General features: G+C 38.8%; 1 protein-coding gene across 1 annotated transcript; it reads left to right on the top strand.

Moving 5' to 3' along the window:
• Nucleotides 1–4,396: 4,396 nt before the first annotated feature.
• Nucleotides 4,397–25,778, top strand: LOC105380338. The gene is made up of 6 exons (XM_048622498.1): nt 4,397–4,571; nt 5,173–5,236; nt 19,677–19,817; nt 20,292–20,464; nt 21,110–21,280; nt 25,679–25,778. The coding sequence occupies exons 1-6, from the start codon at nt 4,488–4,490 to the stop codon at nt 25,724–25,726; spliced, it is 681 nt and encodes a 226-aa protein (XP_048478455.1). The 5' UTR covers nt 4,397–4,487; the 3' UTR covers nt 25,727–25,778.
• Nucleotides 25,779–25,948: the final 170 nt, after the last annotated feature.

Raw genomic sequence — 25,948 nt, 5'->3', positions numbered from 1 at the left:
GGGTCGAAAAACAACACACTGTATAAGTCACAGTACCTATCACTGGTTAGGCATCATCATCATTCATCATCACTGAACAAATCTTAACGAGTAACGGGAGAACAGTTGGGAATTTTCTAGTTTATGTTCCCATCCAGTTACAGCGGCTGGTTTGGAATTCAGAAATAAATCATTCCCAACGAGTAACACTCCCATCGAGTAACACTGTGACTAGATGGCACACTTTTCATGAAGAATTCCCAACTGTATACAGTGTGACAGGTTTGATGTGTGACTCGATGGGAACAAAGGGTAAGAACCTTTATGAGTCGGTATAAATTCCCCAGACATAATAATTTGCAAGTCACTGCTTTTCTGACCAATTAAATAATTTGTTGCAGGAAAATCGGTAAACACAGTTTTAGAAGAATTGCCGGGGCACATTTGAACTTTTTCCTGAGCAAGAAAAAACTGTAATAAAATATCGATGTGTGATACTATCACTTTTCTCCTATAGTAATTACATAATGGGATAACCAACACGTGTTTCAGTGCAAAAAAACATTATGAAATACACAATGAAATAAAAGTTACAGTTGATTTGATTTAATGAAATTCATTCAAGACTGCCCCCCTCTCCCCTACTAATTTCTTCTCTTAACATAAACCTCCCCAAAAAGTGGCATTTTATAATTAGTAAATATTTGAAACATTTCTCGTTTTGATTTTTTCTGCTAAAGTATCATGATACTTTTGTCCGTTTTCTATACTATAATAGTGTGGCCACTTTCTTAGATTGCCACGCCCTCAATTATTCTCTACTCTTTTATGTTCAGCTATAATAAACGAATAGACTAATAAACACGGAAACCGGAAGTAAAATAATTTTCACGTATTATTATTGTTGACGTCGAGTAAAGTAGATTGCAATAATAAATATTTCTTAAGTTCGGTTAGTTATAAGTTATCATCATCATCACGACTCATTACGTCCCAACTGCTGGGGCACGGGTCTCCTTCCAATGAAGGAAGGGTTTCGATCTAGTCCACCACGCTGGCCTAGTGCGGGTTGGTGGACCCCAACACAAGCAAGCTTGTGCTGAGCGAGTTGTCGGGTAAGTGGGCAACCCGAATGTCAGACGTTTTCAAGCCGCCCGAAGGCCTCTGACTAGGCTTAACGACTGCTGCCGAAGCAGCAACCGGGACCCACGGCTTAACGTGCCGTCCGAAGCACGAAAGCATCCAGAAAAGAACCACTTGAAATCGGTCACCCATCCAATGGCTGACCATGCTGGTTGTTGCTAAACCTCAGTGATCAGTTACGATCACTGAAGCCCGCTCGACTACGGACGCTTTGTTCGACTACGGAGGTTATAAGTTACAACCTGGCTTTTTCAACATTTACCGTGCCTTAATGTAAATTCTAAGATTTACCAAGTGAATAGTGGTAAAAGTGCGAATCGCAAAATCTTTCGGGCTTTTACCATTAAGAGTTGGTAAATCTTAGGTTTTACGCGTAAATCTTAGGATTTACCGTTGTTCGGGCTTTTACAGTAACATATATAATGGTCAAAAATATAATACTAATAAAATTAAACCTTCAAAATCAAGGTTTTAAATTCAATTCAACTGAAACATAATTGTGATATTTTCATAAGCCTCAGTGGCCTTCAGTTTCTGTGAACGTACGCACAGTGTGGTTGCCTTATCACTAACGTGGGTTGTACAATTAAACCTCGTAGATTGTACTTAGTTTGTAGTAATAGTACGGTCAACTTCGTTACTAGCTAGGTATACACTTTTTTACCTTACCAAATAATTACTATACATAATTATATGTATATCTAGTAAGTACAGATTTAATCGAACAAATAAAATCAACTCCTACGTCCGGCTTTGAAGTCATGAAAATAAAGAGTGCGATTTTTTAAAGTATTTTTATCATTGTCAATAATAAAAAATACCGATTGATAATCTCTTTTCACAGATTTATCTTCATTAAAGGTGAACATCGAATAAATACCGAGGATCCATTAATTTCCGTTTTTATAACTTTACTAGCTGCTCCCGCAAGCTTCGCTTTGCCTTAAAAAGTTTACCCGTGGGAATTACGGGATAAAAAGTAGCCCATGTTCTTTCTCAGGGTCTAGACCATATGTATATACCAAATTTCATTCAAATCCGTTGAGTAGTTTTGGCGTGAAAGAGTAACAGACAGACAGACAGACAGACAGACACAGTTACTTTCGCATTTATAATATTAATATATATATAATATATATATATATATATATGTTAGGATTCGGATTAGGATTAGGATACATGTACTGTACTCATGCAAACATTGCCGGATTCTGATCAAGATACACAAAAGTGTATACTTAGCAACCTAAAAATGAAGCTGACCTTACCTACACGACAATATACGTACTCATATGTTTTACTAGTACTATGCTGGCTACACGTAGTACTGAGTTAGTACCAGAAAGAATCGATCTTATCGTAAAATTTTACTTACGTCAAACCGTCAAACTTTTTGATTCGTTTCGGAGTAAGTAGGTACCTATATCGTTGTAGTTGAGAGACTTTACGATAATAACAACAATAATGTGAAAAATATCATGCCAATAATAGTGTGTAATCTGTATCTAAAGGTTAACTGGTAGAAAATGTTGCTAGCATTAAGTTCGCCATTTTAGGTACCAATTTACTTTGTGCAATAAAGAATTTAATAATAATAATAATAAGTAGCAATCTACATCAATTCATCATTCATAGGCTGTTTTTAAAGTCGGACGGTACAAGAGTGGTGTTATAAGTTGGTTAATATGATATAGTATATCTGCTTAATTAATATTATTATTTCCTATTCATCATCTTCTATTCTACCTACGTCATTCCTCCAGCCAAAGGTTGCCTGGAAGTGATCGCTTTTTGACATAAGGCCGCCTATTGTGTTAAATCCACTGAGTAAATTAGAATTATATTTTCTGCGTTTTTGGTATATTAATAAAGTAATATTATGTATATTCTACGACGACCGAATGGCGTAGCGGTTAGTGACACTGACTACTGAGCCGATGGTCCCGGGTTCGATTCCCGGCTGGGGCAGATATTTGTTTTCGGGTCTTGGATGTGCCCGTAAAATGGCAAAAGGCCCGCCCCCTATGTAGGGACTAACATAACACTCTGGCGAAAAGTGGGTGCAGAAATGCACCTCTGCCTACCCCGCAAGGGAGTACATTAGTACAAGGCGTGAGTGCGTGTTTTTATTTTTGATTTTTAAGTATATTCTAATTTTCTAATACAATGTGCACGTCATGAGATTTCTTAATAGGTAAATGCTCCCTTACACTTATATGAATTGGTTTTTTTTCAGTACCATGTAATTTACTATCTAAGTATCTAAGTAGGTATGTATTATAAATACCTACATACACTATTATTACACTTTACTAAATACCCTACAGTATTATACTTTGCGTGTCAACTTAATCCTTTTCTATTCTATTGCTGAAGAAAAGAAATAATTACAATAGTTAACTGCATTATGTAAACAGTTAAGTAAGTACAATGCTGATTTATAATAGCCTTTTCAAATGGTTGACAACTTATAATTATGACCAAGCACATAGAAATATCGCATAAAAACTATTTTTGAAACAAACCATATTTCTTGAAAAACAGTTAATACTTTCCTACTGGACACCCTGTACAACGCCTTAAATTATTTTTGATCGTAGGTAATTAGGTATATACCGACTTTTTCTTTTGATTAAATCTATTACATGAAACGGCCCGAGTCCTTAATAAAGAATATCATAAGCATACCTAACTAATTATATCTATGAATAAAAACTAAATGTAAATAATGAGACATACATATTTAATTTTATCGCCAGTCATATACCTAATTATCAAAGGTCAAGGAAGTAGGTAAGTTATAATATTCACTTCCTTATTCTGAGACAGACCTTACCCTAGGTCGAAGTATTTCATATAATACCCTAGGTCGAAGTACTTATTTCATAACAGAGGCAATAAAGTTTATAGCTAGATTTAATTGTTCATTGTGAGATTCGTCAGCGGCTTGACTTCTATGTATACAAACGTGGTGAATGTTACTACTTATATGAAAATATTATTGTTTTATCAATATTTCCCCAAATATCGGACGTATCACACCAAACGGATTGTCATAAATATATGGAGAAACAGCGTTGGCAATGCCGATGAAGTGGACGCACTTGTGTAAATTTCTATACAAATAATCCTGAATGCGATGCGTCCGTTGCGTCCGATGACTACGATGCCGACAGGTGGGCGCTTACCTTTACCATAGACTAATTTAGTCTATACCTTTACTATACTCACGTTTTATTAACATTTGAGGGTAGTCGCTTCTGTTTAGTACCTACTACTACCTACCGTCCATTTGAACCTCGTGTTTAGTGCGTTCAGTAAAGCTACAGTTTCCGACATAAAATAGTGTTAAATAATATTCAACTATGGATACTCTGGTTGCTAAGAAATACTCATCTGTGGATAACCTAACAACACTGTTCAAGGACACACTGTCAACGCCACTAAAGGTAAATTAATCTTACTTTATACCAAAACAAAAAGCCATCTATCCACCTGAGATATTTGACATTAGTTTAACCTTTAGGACATTTTTCCTGCCAACTTGGCACTTTAAAATACATTGTGTTGTGATGTGATAAAGACATCTAGGGCCTGTTTCACAATGTCTGGATAAGGGCTACCTGTGGGATAAAAGACATGCCGTCAAAACATAATTACAGACTTAGCCCCCACAGGCAGTCACTATATCCAGATATTGTGAAACAGGGCCTAAGATTATGTTTCTTAATGTTCAGTTTGACATCATAACAGTACTATATTCACTATTAACAAACACATCCAATGCACACATTTATATCCCTACCATATACTTAGTTCAGTGCTTCTAGTTTAATGAATTTGAATCCCTACAGCCGCTGGGCATTTATTTATAAACCAATCAATGCTATTGAGATGTGCAGAGTGCAAATACTGACATACCTATACCTAAGTACAGTCAACAAAAGAGACAACTGTTCACCCACAGCGCAAACTCTTGTCCGTGACACGCAGCAGTGAAATAAGTTTTTTTTGTAAGTTGATAATGAAAATGTGACCTGTTCCTTTCAGAAAACGCTGAACTGCAGTGTGAGTGTGACGGATGTTTTGCGTCTCAAAACCAACATTGAAGCAGGTAGGTACGGCAGCGAGTTGTTCTAGGCTGAAGCTGCGTTCCCAGTTGGCAAACTGTTCGCCCGTTACGAGACGCGCGTAAAGTCCTCTCAACTTAATCTGAGAATTGTATTGACACAGTTTTAATTTATTTATCAATATGGTATACAAAACAGCAGTTAATAAAAACATGGTTCATAGTTTTAAAGTTTCTAAATACAATCTAGATCGACTACCAAGGTACACATCATGCAAAGCGTTAGTAAACAAAAGTAATTTAATATCCTGGGTAAACTTAATACCACAGAATCAGCCTTTGAATCGCTCATAGATAATAAAGTATATTTTAGATGTTTTTGATTCAGAATTGATTGAATACTTATTTCACAATTTACCGCATTGCTGAAAACCTACAGTACTTAAGTGTACTTATATTATTTTATGTACACTGTGCCTTCTCAAGGAAAGATAATAAATGTGTACATAGCTGTTGTGCGTGCCCTTACCTATATACCAATTCATTACAGCAGTTGTCCATACAACTGTTCAAGGGCCCTAAAGCCCTAACGCGAAGTCAAAACGAAATAAATATCACTTACAAAGTACTTAATTAGTGTAAAATTCAATACATTTTGAATCCGAAAATCTTTGTCACATTTATTTATTTCAATTGTCAGTGCTGTGCATTCAAAGTATTCAAACCCTAAAATTGCGCGTAATGAGCTTGCCATTTTTAGGTTAGCGAGTCATGCTTAGCAACATATTCAACACAATCAACACAAGCTGTTGTTTAAAAGTTGTCCCGTGGGAATTCCGGAATAAAAAGTAGCTTATGTTCTTTCTCAGGGTCTAGACCATATGTATACCAAATTTCATTCAAATCTGTTCAGTATTTTTGGCGTGAAAGAGTAACAAGACAGACAGACAGACACAGTTACTTTCGCATTTATAATATCAGTTAGGATTTCAAACCAAAATCTATAATTTATATTAGTCAAACTTCTTTAGATACACTAAGTGACAAATTACAAAATAGAAAATATCCTTTATTATCATATTACCTACATTAGTATTTTAAAGTGGCTGATTAGTTTTTGTAATTAAAAACTAATTTTAATTTACTATCTATAAGCTCTCAGAATAGGATTCGGTAGATATCCGATAAAAACGCTTCTAGATGTTGATTTATATTCTAGATATACCTAATTCGCCCTGAAGATAATATTTTGAAATAAGGGCAGTCGCCTAAAATATGTGATTGAAAATGTATTAAATTAAAATAAATTACATTATGCAACAACTATAGTTGAAATAATCATGTTAGTATAGAGTATGTTCTTATCTTATGCAAAATTCAAAAATCTGGTTACATGCAAATTGCATGGATAAATTTAATGCAATTATTATTTTTCATGTTTTTCGAATGATATAAGAATAAGTAGGTACAGTGAGAAACAATATAATAAACTAGGTTTTGTCATCGATCGTCACAAATATTTTAGGGGATTAAAATGCAACAGTCATAACATTCAGAAAGAAGAATTTAGGTTCATTATTATCATACTATAAAATTCTATAAATAAAACCGATTATGAATGCGAATCTTTAAAATAATCGATACTAATATTATACTTAGGTATATTATTATAATAGAAAGTGGAAGATAAATGTTTTCATTTTCGGTTTTCCGCTCAGAGGCCTTTTAGTTTACGATGTTTTATTTAAATTTCAGTAAAAGTTTCTTGTCCATAGACCATTTTAATTGAAATTTATCGTGCTTATTTATTCTGAACACGGAAAGACATGCTTAAGTATTATAATTTTGAACGTAAAAAATAGAAAGGACTGTTATTTTAGTTGTTAGGTTCCATTTATTTTAGTATTGATAGCGCACACTAACATGTCTAGAATTAATTTCGCATCAGTTTAGCTCAGCCCACATACCGCCAGGGGGGCGATTCTGAGTTCATTAGAAAATTCCTACATATTTAAAATTAAATAATAATAAGTACTCGTCAATGGGCGTAGAAAAAAAGAAAAGCGTAAAATGAAACATTGTAAAGCAGTGGAAAAAATTATCTTCATAAAAAAACCTCTTCGAAGGAGTAGCTATTTGTTTTCAGGTATGTTTTTCAACGTCCAACATGCCTACCAAGCGTCAAGATTATGTAGAATAGCACTGTAGTATTGAAAAAGGCAGCTTGGAAAACATCTGACAGTAGGGTTGCCCACTTATCCGACAACTCTCTTAGCACAAGCTTGCTTGTGTTGGGGTCCACCAACCCGCACTTGGCCAGCGTGGTGGACTAGGCCTAAAACCCTTCCTTCATTGTAGGGAGACGTGCCCCAGCAGTGGGGACGTGAAAAAAAAAATCCCCCCGCAAAAATTGGCAGACATTTTTGTATCAAGAAAGATCGCTATGGCGCTTCCCGAGGGTACTCCCGAGTCCGCGTTGTTCTATGGCAATTATACATAGAATATATCAACATAGGTACTTGATACGTTTGATAATAATTATTAGAATTATGATTTTGATCAACATAATATTATTATTCTAATTGTAAATGAACTGTAGGTATGTACCTACATACCATACAAAGGGCTTGGAATAGGGATCCAGTTACATTCTTAATGGCGTCCGTGACCTTTGCATTTTACATGATGGCAACACCACAGCGACTATCTGTCCAATATCGATCGAATATTGAAAATGTATGGAATTCTTATCGTATGTCCGGCCGTGTGTTCATTTTCTCACATTATGTATGTGTACCTTATGTCTATTATTCTAATAGGTCAGCTATAATAATACCGAAGTATAGTAGTTCACTGCACCGTTCATAGCAATCAGTAGGTACCTATGTACCTACCTATGTTCATTGCAATCAGTAGGATATACTTTACCTACCTACACTGAATGAAGTTGTTATGGAAGTTGTTGTGGATAGACCCAGGTTTGATTCCTGGCGGGCAGGTGTTGAAATTTCACCCTGAGCTATTAGTGACTGAACACTTATCTGGCTTGTCAGCCATTTCACCGCGGTGTTGCTACACCCAAACCTAATAAGTACCATGCTGCACAAAACACACATAAGTTTCCTACCTTCTTTTTTGCAACTCCCTGTATCTACGAGTTAAGAACCAAATACTTATCGGTCATCCAATTAATTTAAGTGGAAAACTATTGCCTTTCATTTGTGTATGTGTCACTATGTGTGCCTGTATAGGTATTTACCACCAGCGAGCCCCAGTGGTCTCCGGCTACCGACTACGTCACGCGCCGCGCGTGATCATTCCGGGGCAGCGCCAACGAGGCGGAGGAGTGGGTTTTTACATCCGCGAGGGTGTAAATGTCCGGGTTCGTTCTCATCCCGTGGCCGCTGGTATTGAACAGATGTGGCTCACATGCACCGTGAACTCTTTTAAGCTACTCGTGGGTACTGCGTACCGTCCACAGTGGCAAGACCTGAACTCATTTCTTGACGCCATCACTGACACAGTAACTTGTTTAGCCGGTTACGATAAAATTATACTTGTAGGAGATTTTAATGTTGATCTACTGAAACATGATAGCTACACACAAACCGTAAATGACTTTGTATCAAGCCTCACTCTGAATCAGTTGGTCTCTGAGCCAACTCATTTTGCTAACGACGACAGTGAGACCCTGATTGATATCGTCTGCACGGATATTGAGACCCGCCGAACCACTGTTGATTACATTCCTTCTCTTGGTAGACATGCTTTTATATGTGTAGAACTTAATCTTAAAAAAATCAAGCCTAAACCGCGTTGGATTGTTTATCGCCCACTTCAGGATATAAATATAACACAATTTAACTCGGATCTGAATAGCATTCACTGGGAGAATATCAAAACACTTGGCAATCTGAATTCTATGATTGACACATTTAATGATTATGTTATTAGACTCTTTGACTTACATGCACCGGAGAAACGCATTCTTATAAAACATAACAGCCACCCATGGATAACAGAGACTGTAAAACTTATGATGGAGCTAAGAGACACTGCACACAAGAAGTACCGTATTTCTAAATCAGATACTCATAGACAATGCTACTTGGATCTGAAAAAACTGGTGAATTGTGCAATTTTTAACGAGAAGCGAGCCTATTTTGAGCAAAATATTAATAAAAACATTAAAAACGCTGCCACCCTCTGGAAAAACTTAAAGAATACCGCGCTCCGCAGTCACACAGAACCATGCCTTCCTAACCATCTACAGAATCCGGATAAAATCAACCAGCATTTTTTGGATCTTCCTGGAAATAGCTCTGTCAGTAAAACCGATATCGAATACTATGAGTCGCATAAATTTGACACATCATGTTCTTTTAACCTTTTTACCATCCATGAGGAAACAGTGGTCAAAATCATAAATGGCCTTAAGTCAAACGCTCGAGGTGTCGATAATATCGCTTTAAATATGATAGTGTTGACTTTACCGCGCACGTTAGAAATAATCACTTTCATGGTCAATTATTCCATCAAAACTAGTTGTTTCCCAGATCTATGGAAGATTGCTCTAATTAGGCCTATTCCAAAAAGTGTAAATCCAGTATCCGAAAAAGAACTAAGACCGATCAGTTTACTAACATGTTTTTCTAAAATACTTGAAAAAGCTGTTAGCAACCAACTAACACAGTACTTAGAAATAAATAAAATCCTTCCTACAGTTCAGTCCGGATTTAGAAAGGGAAGAAGCACGGCAACGGCATTACTTAACGTAGTGGATGACATAATTTCCTCCCAGGATAAGGGCAAGGGCACACTGCTGACGCTGCTTGATTTCTCCCGCGCTTTCGACACCATAAATATTCCCCTATTATTAGCGAAATTATCCTACTATGGATTTGAAAAATCTACAGTTAGCTGGTTCAGGAGTTACCTCTCAGATCGGACGCAAAGGGTAATGTTTACAGGCACTGACGGGAAAACTCTTTCCTCGTCATTACTACCTGTGACTAGAGGAGTCCCTCAAGGCTCAATCCTTGGACCTATCTTGTTTATTTTATATTCTTCGGATATTACCAATTGTATCAAGCACTGTAACTTCCACATTTATGCTGATGACCTTCAATTATATCTTGCCTGTTTGCCAGGGGATTCTGGGCCAACGGTGAACAAAATTAATGAGGACTTGGAGCGGATAGTAGATTGGTCCAATAAAAACTGCTTGCTTCTTAATCCGACTAAATCTAAATTTATGATATTAGGCTCAAAAAAACAAATACTGGGAATAAAAAATTACGATCCTAACATAAAAGTTAACGGCACAAGTGTTGAAGAAGTTACTGAGGCCCGTAATCTTGGCGTACTCTTTGATCAAAACCTTCGCTTTGAGAAACACATTCTCAACGTTGTTAGAAGCTGTTTTTACAAACTCAAAGTGCTATACAAAATAAGACCGTACATTAGTGAAAAACTGCGTATTCAGCTGTGTGAAGCACTAGTTTTATCAAAGTTAAACTACGCAGACACTGTCTACGGACCCTGTCTGTATGTTAAAACGCAGAACCTCATTCAAAGAGTCCAAAATGCTTGTGCACGTTTTTGTTTTAATATACCTCCTCGTGCTCATGTGACCCCATTTTTGAACAGTTCAAATTTATTAAAATTATCAAGTAGAAGAAAGCTTCATTTCGCTACCCTATTATTTGGGGTTGTTAGAGGTGAAACCCCTGAGTACCTTTACAAGAAACTTACATGGTCACATCAGTTTAATAAGCATAACACTAGGGCCTCCTCCTATCTACTCATTACCCCTGACTTCAGAAGCGCAGCATTTAGATGTAGTTTCCGATACGCAGCCTGTAAATGTTGGAATAATCTCCCCCCTCCCATTCGCGACCTAAAAGGACAAAGCACCTTTAAGCACAGACTCAAAACACACCTGATCTTGTTACAAAAGTTGCAGTCATGAAGTATTCCATGAGTACCTACATCTTTTTGAGTTTGGTTAATGCCTATATAATATGTATGTGCCTACACAAAATGTTAGACCTACCCTTAAATCTAAATGTATAATTGTTGTTTCACTGTCTATAAGTTAGTGGTGCGGTACGTGTTTTACTGTCTGACTCTTCTTTGGCGGATGATAGCGATGCTACGATAGAGGCACTTCGGCTTAAGCACCCGATACCGAGTAGGGACTTACAGTTTCCACCTGAACCGAACCTTTCTAGTGTATTTCTGACTGTGGAGGTGAAAGACGTTGCGCAGGCGATTGAATCGTTCAATAGTGGTTCGGCAGGCGGCTTGGACGGTATTCGCCCCGGTCATCTCAAGGAATTGACTTCATCTGCGGCTGGTGATGCTGGTGCGATTCTTTTACGCTCGTTATGCTCATTGGCGAATTTTATGCTGAAGGGAATGGTCAATAGAGAGGTATGCCCTTTTTTATATGGAGCCTCGCTATGCGCCTTAAATAAAAAGGATGGTGGTATCCGACCCATCGCCGTAGGTAGTGTGTTTCGCCGTCTCGTGGCCAAGCTCGGCTGCAGCGCTGTCAGAGAAGAAATGTCTGAATACCTGCAGCCTTTGCAGTTGGGGTTTGGAGTGCCTTTAGGGTGCGAGGCGGCCATTCACGCCGCTCGGTCTTTTGCCTATTTAAGGGATGGATCGGATAGCATCATTTTCAAGGTTGATTTAGAAAATGCGTTTAACATGGTGGAGCGGGACGTATTTTTAAAAAGGGTTTTAGAGCGCGTTCCGTCTCTCTTCCCGTTTCTCCACCAATGTTACGCAAGGCCCTCAAACTTATTCCTTGGAACTATCCCTGTCGAGTCTCAAGTAGGGGCGCAGCAGGGTGACCCTTTAGGCCCCCTAATTTTTAGCCTGGCCATACATGACGTGGTGTCTTCCCTCCGGTCGCCGTTGAACCTATGGTACTTAGACGATGGCACCGTGGGGGGTGACGCAGATGAGGTTTTGAGCGACATTGAATCTCTGGTTCAGGGCTTGGCTGCATTGGGCTTGCGAATTAATCCACGGAAGTCAGAGGTGTTTGCGTGTGCTGGTCAGTTGTCGCCGGCTACCCAGGAACGGCTGGACGTGTTGGTGCCAGGTGCTAAGCTCTTGGACAGGACAACATTCATGCTTTTGGGTGCGCCAATTTTTCCCGAAGGAGTGCCAGCTCTGGTTCTGTCCAAGATGCGTACGTTGGCTGAAACCAAGTCGCACCTCTGCCAGCTTTCAGCACACGTGGCGCTTTCCATCTTGCGGGGCTGTTTGTCCATACCGAGGCTGACATATTCGCTGCGTACAGCCCCAGTTTGGCTGCATAGAGAGGAGTCCAAGCAGTACGATGAGGTGTTGAAGGACCTCCTGGAGGCTATTGTCAACATCAGCATGTCCAATGAGCAGTGGTCTCAAGCGGCGCTTCCTGTGAGGTATGGTGGGCTGGGTTTAAGGCGCTTGGAGGACACTCAACTGCCGGCTTTTCTGGCGTCGTCTTGTGGGGTGCTGCGGCTTGTCACTCGCATTTTACATGTTAATGGTGATGAGTTCAGTATTCCCCACGCGGCAGAGGCCCTGGAGTTATGGCAGTCTGTGTGTCCTGAGAGTGCTGTGCCGGTGCAGCCTGAGCGTCAGCGTGCTTGGGACGAGGAGCAGTGTCGCTTGCAGTTGAACATGCTGATGCTGCGCAATGCCGGGGCTGAGTTGGCGCGTTTGCGGGCGGTCTCTCAGCCAGAGTCAGGGTTGTGGCTGCATGCTTTGCCATCGCCACAGTTGGGAACGTTGTTAGACAACGATTCCTTGCGGGTGGCAGTGGCTCTGCGTCTCGGCTGCACTGTGGTGGAACCCCATGTTTGTGTCTGCGGCGCGCGGGTGGATCAATCGGGACGTCACGGGTTACACTGTGTGCGTAGTGCGGGCAGGTTCTCACGGCACCATGCTATCAATGACATCGTCCGGAGAGCTCTTGTTTCTGCGGATGTCCCGGCGGTACTGGAGCCACCAGGGTTGTCCCGGGCTGATGGCAAGCGTCCGGATGGACTCACCATGGTGCCGTGGGAGAAGGGCCGCAGTTTACTCTGGGACGCGACGTGCGTCTGCACCCTCGCGCCGTCTCACGTGCAGTCTACAGCGGCCAATGCGGGTGCCGCTGCTGAAGCCGCGGCTCGGCTTAAAAAACTTAAATATAGCCAGCTAATGCAGCGGTATCTGTTTGTGCCCTTGGCTGTGGAGACGATGGGGGTGTGGGGAGAAGAGGGCAGGGCCTTCTTAAGGGAAATCACCAGACGCTTGAGGAGTCGTGGTCTGGGATCTTCTTCCGGGGCACACCTGATGCAGAGGCTATCCCTGGCTGTGCAGCGTGGTAACGCTGCCAGTGTCATGGGTACCTTTGGGTCGGGTGTGGCTCGGAGGGGTATTTTTGATTAGTTAGTTATATAAGTAAGTAGTAAGTATATTTGTAGGTATATTATAATTATTATTAATTTTTTTGACGAAACTTCTAGTGGATATAATGCATGTTTGTGACTTATATGTTTTTATGAATAAATTATCACTAACTACGTAAAAAAAAAAAAAAAAAAAAAAAAAAAAAAATATCTTTTATTGTAGTACCTAACTAACACTTGTTTGTTCACTTACTTGTTTGTTTATGTTTTGTTGTATGCTTTGAAATTGGTTAATTCAAACGATCGCACTCCTAATCTACGGCGTTCCGTTCGCAAAGGATCCAGCTGAAAACCAGCGCTATAGTCCCCGGGATTATAGCACATGCTGAGTCTGGAGTCCTTTTCGACACTGAGCAGCAACTAGCACCTAGTGTACCCTACCTACTAATTTATTAATATTTATTTTTCTAGTAATTAAGTTTTTTTGTTACCTGTTTTACTGTCCATGTTGTTGTTTTTGTGTCGAATAAAGTTTTTCTATTCTATTCTATTCTATTCTATTTTGGCAAATAGGTACGGAAGCCAAAAGAACGCGCTAATATCAGCAAAAACCTTGACTTTAACAATACCGTCCTATTCACGTAAGTTGACTTAAATGGTGTTCGTCTTGTCTACGCATTTAACAAACAATTATCATCGAATTATAAAGTGAATATCGACAGAACGATAACGCAAAGTATTATATTTCCCCTAACCCTGCATTTCGAAGGTAAATAATGTAAAAGACTTTCTTCAAGAGGTCATCCTGCGTGAATTGAACTGTATTAATCCAAGTACGCAATAATTGTAGTACGGCTGAAATAATCTGAGCATGCCTAAGCTGCGAATGTTTACCGCCATAAAAATTCTGTCTAAAATCTGCCAATAATTATAGTGTATTCATCTTTGAAGGTTAATTGTGAACTTTAAGTTTTGCTAATCGACAGTTCAATATTGTTTTGAAATCTAGCAATCAGGGATTTGCCTTGGTATTTGGTTTGGAACCGACATCTGCCTATGGGGTTCCACCAGAGATGTTCTATGTTTACTTCGTAAAATCCTAACTAATATTATAAATGCGAAAGTAACTGTGTCTGTCTGTCTGTCTGTTACTCTTTCACGCCAAAACTACTGAACGGATTTGAATGAAATTTGGTATACATACGGTCTAGACCCTGGGAAAGAACATATGCTACTTTTTATCCCGGAATTCCCACGGGAAAACTTTTTAAGGCGAAGCGAAGCGCGCGGGAACAGCTAGTATGCTATATTTTTGTAAAATATACAATGAGTTCTATGACAGCAGTCAAATTAATACATTTTATTTGTCATTTGTGAGTAGGTATTTAAGGCAAAACCAACCTAACACCTGTAAAACTTATGGATGCAATAAATAATTGAGTATTGAGCATACTATACTTACATATCCACAATGCGTTCCCTAAAGTCTAGAGAGCCGAGCAAACCAATACCTATACGTAGTTTAATTAAAACCGTACAATTACCTAAATGAAAAATGGCAATGAAAAGGTTCCACTGAGAAAAGCACCAAATTATGTACTCCTAAACGGAAAAGGCAAGCTTAATGTCGACTTCTGCAACATTGAAGGCGTGTTTTGAAACTATACAAGGCCAGAACGCACCCATAGTGTACTAGCACTGTATACTTTCAAGTGAAATTTTTTTTTATCTTACTTGAAAATATACACGATTTGTGCGTACTAATCGCGTATACTTTCAAGTTGGGATTTACTGAATCGTTCTTGAAAATATACATTGCTATTACGCACATTGCTTGATTGGCGTACTTGTCGCATAAAATTTATACCTACATGCTGATTTTGATTTACTTAACTATTTCGGTAAATGTACATGACTACAATTTACTTGTTATGCCTGTCATAGACCTATAGAATGTTAATAAATAAAGATGAACAAGCTCTAATTTGATTGATAAATTGATAATTATAGCAATAATACTTGCAAGTAAGAATACTAATATATTATTATTTATATGAATTAAGAGTAATACCTACTACACTCACGAGCAATGAAAAAGTTCCAGTGACGATAGCTCCTGAACGTAAAAGACTAGCTTCTAATGACGCCGTCGCCATCGGCAATATATTAAAGTAAATTTAACAGCGCATCGAAATATTATAGGTAACCAACTAAAGACGAAAATTTTGATCAAATCCTAAATTAAATGTTTAAAAAAAAATGTGGTCATTTGGTGTTGAGTATTTACTACTTGGACTTATTCATTGCTCGTAAGTGTAGAAGGAGTAGGTATTACCCTATAGACCTATTACATTCATATGTTTCATCAAGTTTTGAATTGACCGTAATTGTATTTTATGAATTGTTCTACACCCTCTATTCTATTCTATTCTATTCTACACCCTCTTCTGAGATAATTTTTACTATTAAGAAACGTTCTACAGTTTAATTTAAATCAATTTACTTTTTAACTGTACGATGTAAACAAAAAACACGTTACGAAAACAATGCCAAGTGCGGAATGATCATACAATGTTTAGAAAGCAATAGACTTATTACTACTTCGCATGAAAGAAAGAGAGAGCAACAATTCAAAAGGGCTACCTGGTAACTAATCACGTATAGTTTCAAGTGATCGCATTGCCGCTTGGCACTTGAAAATATACACGATTAGTACGCAGTGGTAACTGCTGCAGTATATTTTCAAGCCATAATTTTGGCCCAACTTACTTGAAAATATACGCGATTAGTGCGTAATGGCCTTGTATACTTTCAAGTAAATCATGGCGCTATTTTAATTTGAAAATATACGCGAGCAGTCCCAACCTCTGCGTTCTGGCCTTGTATAGTTTCAAAACACGCAACATTGAAGTACATTTAACAGAGCATCAGGATATTACCAACTACAAACGGTAAAATTCTGTTTAAATTTTAAATTAAATCTTTGAAAAATTGGGGTTGTTTGGTGTCGGCGTTTTGTGAGTGGAAGTTTTTCATTGCACGTGAGTGTATAACGTAGCACTTTGTTGAGGCACCTTAATCTTGCCACCGCGATAAAAACCCTAGTCGTTGTTACGGTAAGAAAAGCAATTAAGTATTGTTGTTTTCTATGCATGGCGAGATATTGTTAATATTACCGTGTCTAAAAATGAGTTAAGTAATATACCGTGACTAAATAGATAATTAACTATTAAATTAAATAGTTACTAACTGCCGACGAACTAGCGTTATCGTGTTAGCTTCCTGCTGTCTACATTTTAGACTTAGGCCCTGTTCCACAATGTCTGGTTAGTGGCTACTTGTCAGATAAAACACATGCTGTCACCCTCTGTTATTATTTTTTTGACAGTGACAGCATGTATTTTATCTGACAAGTAGGCACTAACCAGACATTGTGGAACAGGGCCTTAATCAAATTATTTTAAAGTTACAGTTATTTTAGGATCAGTTCCGTTTCAAAACGACCCAAAATGCCAAATTCAATGGATTATGGCCTCTTTTATTAACCGACTTCAAAAAAAGGAGGAGGTTCTCAATTCGTCGGGATCTTTTTTTTTTTTTATGTATGTTCTAGTGCATGCAATACCGTAATACCGGTATTCGTAATACCGGTATCAGGGACAAAATTCACGCTTTTTTCAATACCGGTATTGAAAGTTAATACCAGTATTGAAGTAATACCGGAATCGGACTTTTTTAGGCTATAATAAAGCGATTAAAATATAGTATTCCTATTTCCTATGTACTGTGAAAGCGCACTTGTTTCCAACCGTTTGATGCAGTTTTCGGCCGTTTGATATCTACTGTTGTCCATGCGTAAACGGACACTGGATGTAAAAATAATAATTTATTGTAAAATTTAAACTCTAATACTCAATTCTCGTAAAAATCTATTACAAAATACTGAATTTGATTGCTTTTTCTCGTTTTATTTTGACCTATACGACTTTAATCACAATATATGCCATTAATTACAAGGAAATCTAATACCGGTATTAATACCGGGATCCCGGTATTGAGTTGCAATACCGGAACTCAATACCGGTATTAAAAATAGTTCCGGTATTGCATGCCCTAGTATGTTCACCGATTACTCCGCCGTTTATGGACCGATTTTGAAAATTATTTTTACAGAGGGTGTTGCAAAAGAAGTATAGTAAGCCGAAAGGGGGAGACAGAAGTCATTCTGAGCGACTTTTGTTTGTGAAACGATGGCAAGACTAGATTAGATGATTACTAGATATTGTAGACTGTGCTAGGACGACCGAATGGCGTAGTGGTTAGTGACCCTGACTACTGAGCCGATGGTCCCGGGTTCGAGTCCCGGCTGGGGCAGATATTTGTTTAAACACAGATATTTGTTCTCGGGTCTTAGATGTGCCCGTAAAATGGCAATAGGCCCGCCCCCTATTACATTGGGACTTACATTTACTTATTACAATAAAGATATGTTTATGTTTTTATGTTTATGTTTATAACACTCTGGTGAAAAGTGGGTGCAGCAATGCACCTCTGCCTACTCCGCAAGGGAGTACATTAGTACAAGGCGTGAGTGCGTGTTTGTTTGTTTGTTTTTTGTAGACTGTGCCACTATGGGACTCATCGGACTCAAAGTCGATTTCAAATGAGTTAATAAATATACAGGTGGATATTTTACTTATTAGGTACCTACTACAAACCAATGCTGTACAGTGATGCCGATTCTGAAAGCGCAAAATTAAATTTTAGTAAGTACCTAAAACATTTTAAAATATGGAATATTATAAAGTTACAAAGCCTCGTATAGTGAATAATTGTACGTCTTGATGTTGCTTTTAAAGATGCCTTCAGAATCGGCTTCAATAATATTTGCCAAACAAAAAGAGGCATTATGGAACACATAAAGTAATTAATTGTTCATTCACTTTATCAAAAAAACACAAGGTCGTTGAGGTAGGTAACTAGGTAGTATGTTTATTTTATGCTGATTTTAAATAGTGAGTATAGTTGTAATATTAGTCCAATGGTATTACCTTATTTAAATAGCAAATTTATCTTTTTAGCGGATTTTGCTCAGTACATTCACTAATAGAAAAAAAATACCACCTTGTTTTGTAGTAATGTATAGGAGTTGAAAAATTATAGTAAGCCAAAAGCGTCTCACTGGATTACTGTACTGGAAGTCAATCTGGACAACTATTGTGCTAAGTCTTTTAAAAATTGAAAGAAAGAAAGAAAGAAAACATTTATTTGACACACTGAACAATAAAAAACAGAAACAAAAAGAAAAAGAATACTACAAAAAATTTATATGAAAAAAAAAATTGCGGAAAACATAGACACTTTGTTGGCTACGCGAAATATTAGGTACTATGGGGACTTGATTTTTTAACACTGTATGTTTAACTTTGCATGTCGCGGCAAATAAATAATATAGCCATAAACTTTTAACCTTGATCGTTTGTTTTCATTAATAGACTAGTAAGTAAACTAGTTATGCAGCAGGTAGTATAGAAAAAACCATAAATATTTCTTTTTATTAGAGCTATTAGAATAAGCTGAATGGACTGGCATAAAATGCGAAACTTAGGTTTTGGAATGTGAAGGCCAAATATACATTTATGGCTATAAATTTGAATTTTAGTATTCAGGAGGTAATGCACAACAACAAAAAACAGGTGTTATAAAGCTCAGAAAAAAAAGAGTTGAGCTGAAGATGAGCTATAACGATTTATTTAGTTGACAGGTCATTTACACTCACGTCCAAAGAAACAGTTCCACTTACAATATGCAAGACTCCAAATTTCCTAATTTTTTTACACTTAATATGAAATACCTATGAACAAAATATGTAAGTACATTTTTATTGGTAATATTCTGAGGCTCCGATAAATGTTCTTAAGTATTACAGACCATTTAGGAGTAATTTTATGATTTTCTTAATGGAACTTTTTCATTGCCCATGAGTGTATTTTCAACGATCGTGAATTATGAAGAAAGTTATGAAGTGTTATAACAAAAGTTAATAGTACCAAGAATTTGTTAAAAAGTGATTTCACTTCCACAACTTCCAGATGCCCTGCAAGCGGTGAAGCTGGACCCGGCCGTGCTGGAGGCTCAGGTTACGGTGGACGGCGCCCCGCGGCCGGCGGCGGCGGTGCCTGTGCTGAGCCGCGCCACCAGCGTAACTGGAGCCTCCAGCTGCAGTGGCAAAGGTAAGGTTGTTTGGGATAGTAAAATAAGGGAAAGCTAAGACTGCATGTAACCAAGGCATGTTCTTTGAGGTTGATTTGCAGTTGGTTATCTTACCCCCTTATTCATAGAAAAGTTATGAAACGATTTAGCTATTGAACTGTTGTCCCTCTCGAACTATATGTTCTGAGTTTGAGAGGGACAAAACAGTTCAATAGCAAAAACTTCCTATAACTTTTTTATGAATAAGGGGGTAAGATTCAATGTAATCTACTTATTTCCGAATTGCTAAGAGGCCCACAACCACGATCACGACCAGAAAATATTACGATAACATAAAGCTACAAATAATTTCAGATTTCACAGCATTGCTTAATTAAATGCTACTTATGGATTGTTGATTGCCAATGAGTGGAGGAGGCAGAGCACGCGACCAAACTTCTGAATTACCACTTAGCGTTGCTTATTAATGCTTATTAAAGCATTGTCTCTTCCAGGATCCTCCTCCTCATCAGCGTCCATGAGCTCCTCGTCCTCCACCGACATGTTCCGCCGCATGCAGTCGCTGCAGCACGAGGCGCTCCGGTCCATCTCACCGGAGCAGCTGGCCCTGCTGCTGAGATATGTGGCCACGCTGCGCCGGCAACGGAAGGCGGCTCAGAGGAATCTTGTACGTATTGTCTAGTAGCTGAGGGGTTATAACTGCATAACAGCTCATGCTGCATGTGAGAGCGCGTCGGTCCCGCATTAGACGAATAGCGACCAAGCTGCATAGCGCTGACCAATGGCGTCGCGCGGTTTTGACAAATTCCGCCCCGCACCTCACGCCGCACCTCCAAGGTTCCTTCTGCTGCTGAGATACGTCACCACGCTGCGCCGGCAGCGGAAGGCGGCGCAGAGGAATCTCGTAAGTATTGTGCGGTAGCTGTGGGTTTATAACTGATTGGGATTGGGATCATGTGAAAGGGTATGCTGCATTTATGAACGAATGATAAGAGAGGATTCGCAGCACGTTATTTACGCAGACGAATAGTGACCAAGCGGCAAAACGCGGACCAACAGCGTTGCGCGGTTTTGTCAAATTCCGCCCCTCAGCTCATGCCGCTACTCCAAGGGACCTTCTGCTACTGAGACACGTGGCTAGAGAAATCTTCCATCAGCTTCCTCCGGCAGAGGAAAGCTGTCAATTTTGCCAATTCTACATACAGTCAGGGCCAGTGACGACACTGTTCACTACAGAAAAGCTTTTTTCTTGCACCTCTTTCTTATACCTATAGATATTATATTAAACTTTTATTACTTTCTCTCTTCCCAGGAGTGCGCATTCTGCAAGAACAACGGCGAGTCCCCGCCGTGGTACTCGTCGCACGGGCTGAAGGACTGGCGCGGGCGAGTCTTGTGCCCCGTGCTGCGCGCCTTCCACTGCCCTCGATGTGGAGCTACCGGCGACAGGGCTCATACTATCAAGTACTGCCCGGAGATGAAGGTAAAGCTTATGAATCACATGGGCCTTGTCGAATCATGAATCTTGGCATCGTCGACTTAAGTTCATAGTAATTCGATAGGGTCACTGGAGTTTGTTTTGTTAGTTTCTAACGTTACCGACACCCCTGTCGCTGATGAAGGTGTCATTCAAATTCCTATCGAATTACTCTACCGACTTGAGTCGACAATAGTTATTCGTGATTCACACACGGAGATCTTCACGTAATATACAGCTCATACTTTAGTCTCTTAGTGATCTGCTGTGCTTATGAGGATATGAATGTATTATACTTCGATCATGTATTATACATTGTATTATACAAAATAAACTACTCTGTTGCCATGCCAGTCAGGCGCACTAATATTGTAGGTAAAATATTTATGCTCGTAATTAACACACATATGTTTATGATTTTAATCGTTAAAAAAACCACAGTTAATAGTTAGACTTCAACAGAGAATAACTATGTTATAAACCGTAGAGTTTTTATGATAAGAAGGGCTAGTACGGGGCGCATTTAAGACGTGACAAAAGTTTCCGTTGCGCTTGATCATGACTATCATGATGCTGCCCGATGTGAGAGATGCAAATCTTAAATGCCACCGAGTGGGTGCCCAGTGATGGACGTCGGCGTCGCAGAAGACCCAGACGGAGATGGCGGGACGACCTCGTCAGGTTTTTGCCTCAATGGCCGAAAGAAGCACATGATCGGGAACGGTGGTCAGTTCATAAGGAGGCCTTTGGCCAGTGGGACACTATACAAGCTGCATTAAAAAAAAAATGCGCCTTGTGCTACTAGCCACGGTCTGACATTGTGGTCTAGGTCTAGTACTTAGGTACTAATATAAATTTTACATTATTTATAGTTACTGACGATCCGAATGACATTATATCCTATTCAAAATGGACTTGAGAGGTAAATAGGATAGATAAAAAATAAGTTTGTACTTACCTACAATTACCTTCATTTGCTTCAATAGAAGGAGAAGTGCATTCAATCAAACTAGCAGAAACCTGAATAATACAGCCTGATTGTAAATTACTCTAGATTATAATTTTCCTAAGAAAATATTATGTACTAGGTACCTAACCAATATCTAATACAATTATCTTCAATTCCTTCAATAGCAGTAGAAGTGCATTCAATCAAACTAGCAGGAACCTGAATAATACAGCCTGATTGTAAATTACTCTAGATTTGCAATAATTTGCTTAAGAAAATATGTACCTAGTCCAATATCTAATACTAACTCCCCACGACTTTCTAAAAACAAACCCGCAACCGTATTCAGAGATCTTATGTGGTTCCAACGCGGTAGTGACTTGAATAGAATTAATTATTGCTGAAAGGGTAGGTAGGTAGTAGAGTAGGGGTAGGGAAATATACTTGCTAGAGAACTGTCATGCAATCGGTACTTTAAATACAAGGAGATACCTAGATTTGTGGTTAACGCAGCTTACCTCCAAAACTATGGTATAATTTTCACCGAGGTACTTTTTCTGTATCCTGAAACTTTTAACCATTTACTGCACGACCACAAGTCATTCGTCAATTTAGAGCTAGAAATAGACCTACAAATCGGGCGTCAATATTCCTATTCACTATCGCTTTAGAATCGCTGCAATTCCGTGAATAGAGCCTCAGTTACAAATTACAAACGCATGTCGTATGCATCCCCACAGCCCATACTCTTGCCTTCCCCCCGGGAGCCACGAGCAAACTAGCTGACTTATTCTGTAGAATAATACGATTATAAAGCGATCAGGCGAATATACTTAAATAATATCGTCACCTTAAATCGTAAACCGCCCAACTCCACGCGAGCAAATTTTACAGGAGACAAAAAAAACTGTTTATTTTGTACTTCTACTTAGGATACCCCCTAATATTTTTTTGATACTAGACTAAAAAAGTGGTTGCGCATTCAATGGCGTTATTAAAAATTAGTAATTTTTATCGCTTTATACATAAAATGGACTTACGATCTTTTCCCGATCTCTATGTGAATACTATTATTGGAGATAAGTGTTTTTCCTGGAAATACGAGTTTTTCGGACTTTGATTATGAAAAATATTGATCTCTTTGATGGACTTACGCTGTTCAAATATAGATAAATCTACTTACCTTTTCCTTTTACTTGAAATTTATAGTATTATTGATGTACTTAATAAAATGATTATATAATCAGCAGTCATCGTTATAAGCAGTAGAAAACATAAATCAGTACTAGGAGGCCATGGTCCCGCCGTTGCCGTTGAATCCCTGGTAAGCACGCTGTTTCCCAGGGACTAGGAACATCATCACGTTTTCTTTAATGGTGAAAAATAAAGAGTATTCTATTCTATTCTATCATCTGACGAGCAAGGAGTGACGGATCTAGAGTTGGAACAGAGCGCAAAAGACTGTTCCTAGCCCCGATGGAATACCAGACCGCGTGTGAGTGCTGGCACTCAAAGCTGGTTTGTACAGAAAGTTTATCTGTCTGTTGAACAGCAGCCAGAGTGCCATTGAGGTGTCCACTGACTGAAACAAGGCCACGTTAAAGATCCTGAAGAAAGAAAGCAGTCCTGCAGATTCTTTTTCTATGTACAGACCCATCTGTCGGCTGTAAGAGGCTGACAAGCTTTTTAAATTGGTGACACCCCTGGATGAACGGTCATTACCTTTCAGATTGTCAAATTGGCTTACGAAATGTACAATCAATAGTGGATACATTACGTATTAGTAGAAGTACTTCTATGTTCGTTCACTGTCGGAGCAGGATGTGAACCGCGGGGATAGTTGCGCTGGGTGTTAGATTAGACCAAGGATTAGACATGGTGTACCCGTTCAACTCTATCCCTTGAGGAACCTTCAGGGCCTCTCTTGAATACCATCGGCCGATCCTACCTCCAGCAAATAGTCAGAGGTCCAACTGGTACAATAATTACCCGATAAGAGAGGGTTAATTTTCGCAGAAGGGGGTCAGTTGTGGAGTTCCACAGGGGTCGGTCTTGAACACCTCTGCAATATAACTTGGCATACAATACTGTCCTGCAAATGAAGCTCGCAAAAGGCGTTAGCACAATTCATTCTGCTGATCTCCATCTTCAATGTGTGTCACATTGAAGATGGCTGAGAGAGCGTTCATCGAGGATGATTTATCAAAGACGATAGTGGCATGATCCACCGCCTAGGCCTTAAAACAGCGCCCCTCCTGATATCCTACAAACTCCTAATGAGCAGGGAGCCAACAGATCTGTCAGTGCGGGTCAGTGAGGTTCATATTGCTATAGAACGGCACATGTGCTACCTCAGCCTAGTCGTAGATAGTTGCTGGTCATTCAAGGAGCATTGCAAGATGTTAGTTCCCCAGAATCAAAGAGTAGCTGGTGCTCTACACGCCATGCAGTGCACGGGCTACTTTCAAATCTGAGGGCCCTCGCAAATGAGTCCATCGCATCTATACGGGTGCCGTGCAATCTACTGCCCTTCAAGGAGCACCTATCTTGTCAAGTCGAAGAGAATGACTGTGATGAGATCGGTTAGAGGATGGATGGATTCGTCAGCAACGGGTTGCAGCATCCGTCCTGCCTTGTTTGCAAAAAACCTATATTAGTATGTAGTAAAGTGCTGATTCCAACCAAAATATACAAAATATTTTGTTTGTGATATACGCGTAACTTTTAATTTAAGAGCATAATATTGCTAAAAAATAGCAAAATTTAACTATAAATTGATCAATAAGAGTGTTAAGTTCAATAATTTATTTATGTAGTAATAAAAACAAAGCCAAACACATAGTTTTATTGCAAAAATGTACGTTCACTCCCGCCTACATCGCTCGTTGTATGGGAGTAGGAGGAGTTACGAGGTTTTATTGTTTAAAAATCACGACTTAGAGTTAGGAGGATAACGAAAACTAAATTTTCTCAGAATTCAGATTTTTTATCGATTTACGAGTAATACGAGTAGATGCGCCTTGAAAAAACGCTTCTATTGATACCAAAAAGTCATTTTCGCCAAAAAGTGGAGTTAGGCGGTTTACGATTTAAGGTGACGATATCTAGTTGTAGTAACAGTAGTCTACAAGTAGATCATAGAAAAATGGCGTATATTGGTAGATTTGAGGTACTTTTGTTTCCTTACTGCTAGTTGGGTCGTCACAATCAGTCCAAAACTTATGGGCTCGTTAGTGATCATTGTTGGAGCTCTAAGTAGCTTGGTTTGATGTTTTTAACAACTATGTATGAGGTTTGTAAAGGAGAAAGAAGGTTTTCCCTCAATACCTATTTACATTACAATCTTATCATAGATTTTGTAACCCCATGTTCACTATCGAGTTAAAAATGTTTAATTTAACAGAATATTCCTGTAACTAGAAATACTTTAATGAAGTCTTTTCATCATGTTTCAGATCGTTACAGTCGGCTCTTCAGCGTTTGATATTAGACACTTGAAGTAATGTTTATTAGTTGGTAAATATGTTTTATTTTTATATTAAATGTTACCGAAAACATCAAAAACCTTTTATTTAGCTCGACCTTTTTTTAACTAAGTAATTGGGTAGACTTGAGTAAATTGCGAAATGGAAAGAAGTTGTATTTTATATAATAATAAGTATTAATTAACAAAACTCCTGAATGTTACGACTGTTTAATTATAATCATTAATTGCTTAGTAACCC

Source organism: Plutella xylostella, chromosome 8 (genome assembly GCF_932276165.1).
Source record: "Plutella xylostella chromosome 8, ilPluXylo3.1, whole genome shotgun sequence".
Classification (NCBI taxonomy): domain Eukaryota; kingdom Metazoa; phylum Arthropoda; class Insecta; order Lepidoptera; family Plutellidae; genus Plutella; species Plutella xylostella.
Note: the sequence above shows the minus strand (reverse complement) of the source record. Positions and strands in the feature narration are given on the sequence as shown.